The sequence below is a fragment of the Propithecus coquereli genome, unplaced genomic scaffold, assembly GCF_000956105.1.
Source record: "Propithecus coquereli isolate 6110/MARCELLA unplaced genomic scaffold, Pcoq_1.0 Scaffold6, whole genome shotgun sequence".
NCBI lineage: Eukaryota > Metazoa > Chordata > Mammalia > Primates > Indriidae > Propithecus > Propithecus coquereli.
Genome location: NW_012151951.1, coordinates 10273837 through 10277577, shown reverse-complemented (window position 1 = coordinate 10277577; position 3741 = coordinate 10273837). Strand labels below are relative to the sequence as shown.

At 38.7% G+C, this 3741-nt stretch overlaps 1 protein-coding gene across 1 annotated transcript in view; it reads left to right on the top strand.

The window, feature by feature from the left end:
- Positions 1-3741, top strand: part of ARHGAP20 (Rho GTPase activating protein 20) — a 125801-nt gene that overhangs the window by 97416 nt on the left and 24644 nt on the right. Inside the window, exon 10 of the mRNA XM_012659133.1 lies at positions 2520-2719. Within this exon, the coding sequence (XP_012514587.1) occupies positions 2520-2719 (200 nt within the window). The remainder of the gene's footprint in view (positions 1-2519; positions 2720-3741) is intronic.

Below are 3741 nucleotides of genomic sequence, written 5' to 3'. Positions count from 1 at the left end.
AGGTCCTCTTTGTGAGGAGACTGGTATCTTGGCAGCTTTAATCAACACTTCTGTGACCCATGCCCTCGGGAAAGTAGTACTGTTCAGAAGAGTAGCACTTTTCAGACAATATCCTACATGATCCCCTTCAATAAACCTCTGAGGAGTAGACAATATTTTTTTTATTTTCAAGTTGAAGAAAGAGGGTAAGTAACTTGCCCAAATAAGTGTCTGAGCCAGGACCTGACTCCAGAGCCAAAGAGCCTTACGCACCTGTGTGGATGTGATGTACTTACTGTATCCCAGGGAAGTGAAGTGCAGATGATGGTCTTCAGGCCATTTGGTCAAATGTTGCTTATTTGCTTATCCTCCCACAACTTGGCTTTTTTAATATTTGGTTTAAGTAGGTTATTCTGAGGGAATAAAATGCTATGGTATATTATAGTCAAGCAACACAGAAGACTTCTTTGAAATTAGCCTTTGAGACTACTGACCATGTCCTCCTTGAAGAGATCATCTCCTTCAGTGTTTCATTATTAGGGAATGTTGGGAGCTAAACATCATCTCTGGGCAGCTTGGCTGGGTGTCGTAAAGAACAGTGCCACACAGAGTTAATGACTAATTCCCATGCACTCTACTGGAGATAATGGAGTTACACCATGAGTGTAATTATGTGTGTTGGTATTCAACATCTTTTGCTTTAAGTTGTTACGGTCAATAAGGGAGCCTGCCTTTCTCCTTTGAAAATTTACTACCAAAACTTAGTCAACAGACCAATGATGTCCTAAAAATGGATGGGAGAACCCAAACATTTGATTCTTCCTTCATTGAGTGTTCTTTCGTTTGTAAAATACACCATGAGTGGACACTACCTGCTCATTATGGCTCCTCAAATCTTAGTTCTGTTAACCTTAATTGCAGGCTATTTTGAATGTGCCCCACAAATGCAAGCTTCAGTATGAGCCAGGCATTTGGGCAGAATGTACACACAATATTTGGGGTTCCCACTATCAGGTTTTCTCCTTTCTGGGATCCCCTCACTTTCCAGCTGCTGTGGGTACCTCTGTCTCGGTTCCCTAGTTCTTCAAGCCAGTAAGAGTACAAGTTTCTCTCTAAATTTTAGTCACCCCAACTATGCTGGGGCCTGCCTTCAGGCTAAAAGCTCTAAGAATGTAAAATTCACCCAGTGCTATGCCATTCCCTTCCTCCAGGTGTCAAACTTATACCTCCAGTTCTACCCTGTTTTAGTCATTCTTTAGTGCCTTCAAGTAGGGTTGTTCGGTTTGGCCAGAGTTTGCAGCTGTTACATGTTTCTATGTTGCAGGGCATCAGCCCTTTTTGGAAGTGGAACCTTAAAGAGCCATCTTTTTAGGTATCAGATCTTGTGCAGATCTGTTAACTTTCATGTTAAAAATTAGACACAGATAACACCAAAAACATTTTTACACTGTGGTATCATAAAAGTATAACTTACTGTTGACCTTTCCTACTTCTGCCTGTTCTGTTCATGCTGTCTTTTTCTACTAAAATCCCTCCTCATTTTCAATTGTTGTCCAATAGTGATATGTTGAGTACTTACTATATGCAAGACACTATGCTGGATGTTCTATCTGTTGAAATCTTGTTCATTCAAAATACAAATCAAATGCAAATACCTCCAAGATCACTCCCCTCCCTCCTACTGGGTAGATGTGACTGACTTTCCTCTGAATGCCTTTGATACTTTGTTCCTTCCTTATGACATTTTGTTGGTTAATATGCTTGCTTTTATCCCCACCATGACGAGTCTCATTCTCTATTAGATTATAAACTTTGTTTGCGGGGGCAAGTGTCACTCATGTTTGCGTCCATCCATGCTACCTTTAACATACTTTTGAAAGTCAGGAACTGAAAAGAAACATGAAAGTCCTTGTAGTAGCAAAGGAAAGAAAAAATTGAAGGACATTAGCTTCCTGTCTCTGTTCTCAGTAGTAGAGTGGGACATCAGGTAATAAAGCATTCTTTGTTTCTAGAGAACATCTTAAAAGAGAAAACTCCTCTCCTCCTTCCTCTTCCTCTTCAGCTTGTCCTTCTCTTCTTCCTACTTCCCCTTCCTCTCCCCATCTTCTCCTCTCACTTTCTTTTTCTCATTATTAATTATGGTCTAATTCAAACTTTTCTGTGTGCCTAGTCTCATCTTTAAAATGGGAAAATTATGTGTGTTCATATGCAACACCTTTTGCTTTAAGTTGTTACAGTCAATAAGGGAGCCTTTCTTTCTCCTTTAAAAATTTACTACCAAAACTTAAGTCAACAGACCAGTGATGTCCCAAAAATGGATGGGAGAACCCAAACATTTGATTCTTCCTTCATTGAGTGTTCTTTCATTTGTAAAATATTCTCATGAAATCTTATAGGTTGAATTGTCAATAACAAAAGACATCTATAAACATTTTTTTTCTCTTTGAGCCATTGTAATGAACATGCTGTAAAATGGAAATTGTAGAAATAAGGTTAAGTGAGTTAAACTAGTTTAGCTAATAATCTCACTCCTTTCTTAGATTCAGGTCACAAGACATTTAAAAGGAGAAGATCCATCATAAACTGGGCCTTTTGGCGAGGTTCTACCACTCACCTGGACAACTTACCCTTGTCACCGCCAACATCTCCTCCTGTGGCAGGACAGCTCTTTGGAGTTTCTCTGACAAATATTTGTGAGAACGACAATCTGCCCAGGCCTATCTTGGTAAGGCTCATTTTGGCCTGTAAACTAATGGAAAAGGGGATTTGGGAAGGGAGAGCTCTGGGAGATAAATCTGTACCCAAATGGAAAAACTATAACCCTGGTTTTGGCTAAAAATCTTTATTATCATTACTACAAAGTATAAAAATCTGATTTAGCTATTGCAGAATCATAAGGAAGACATAGTAGGAAGAGATAATCTAGTCTACTGATTATAAGGAGCCGCCACATAAGCCTACTCAGATAAATTAGAGTTTGCTGTGTGGACAGAGAATCTTCATTATCCCGCAGAAATCCTTTCTTGAACTCCACATTGTTCTGAAAGTCTTCTTTCATCACTTTAGTAGCAGAGACTGCTCAATCTTAGACTTAAGTTTTAATAACTGCTTTATTTATATTTCAAGTGTTTAAGTATAAAGACACAGTCCCTGGCACTTATTTATCTTCTGCATATAGAATGGGTCAGATAAAAGCCACTGAGTTTATATTCTCTCCAATTGATAAATTAATCACTGCTAAGCAGAATTCATTGAGTATCCTCTAAGCCCTATGGTACATGTATGGCATTTAATGCCATATTGTGCATCTATAAGTGCCAGGTGCTAGTCCAGCCACTGTTGTTTAGGGGGTTGTTATTATCATACAATCATCCCTACTTTACAAATTTTTTTAAAGCCTCAGAACTTTACCCAAGTTTACACAATAAATATGTGGCATAACTAGCTTTCAAATCCCATGCATTGCTTGTCTCCAAATCCCATTCTCTTTCTGTACTGCAAGCAGAGGATGTAAAGATAGAAAGAAAGCAAAATTAGAAAACACTGAAAATCTACTTTCTTAGCAATTTTTAAGAATACAATGCATTGTTGTTAACTGTAGATAACTGTGTTATATAGTAGGTCGCCTGAACTTAATCCTCCTATCAAACTGAAATTTTGTATCCTTTGACCAACATCTCCCCAACTCCAACCACTATCCCCAGTCCCCAGTAACCACCGTTCTGCTCTCCAGAAACTTCATTTTAATCCTTCTAGCCATCC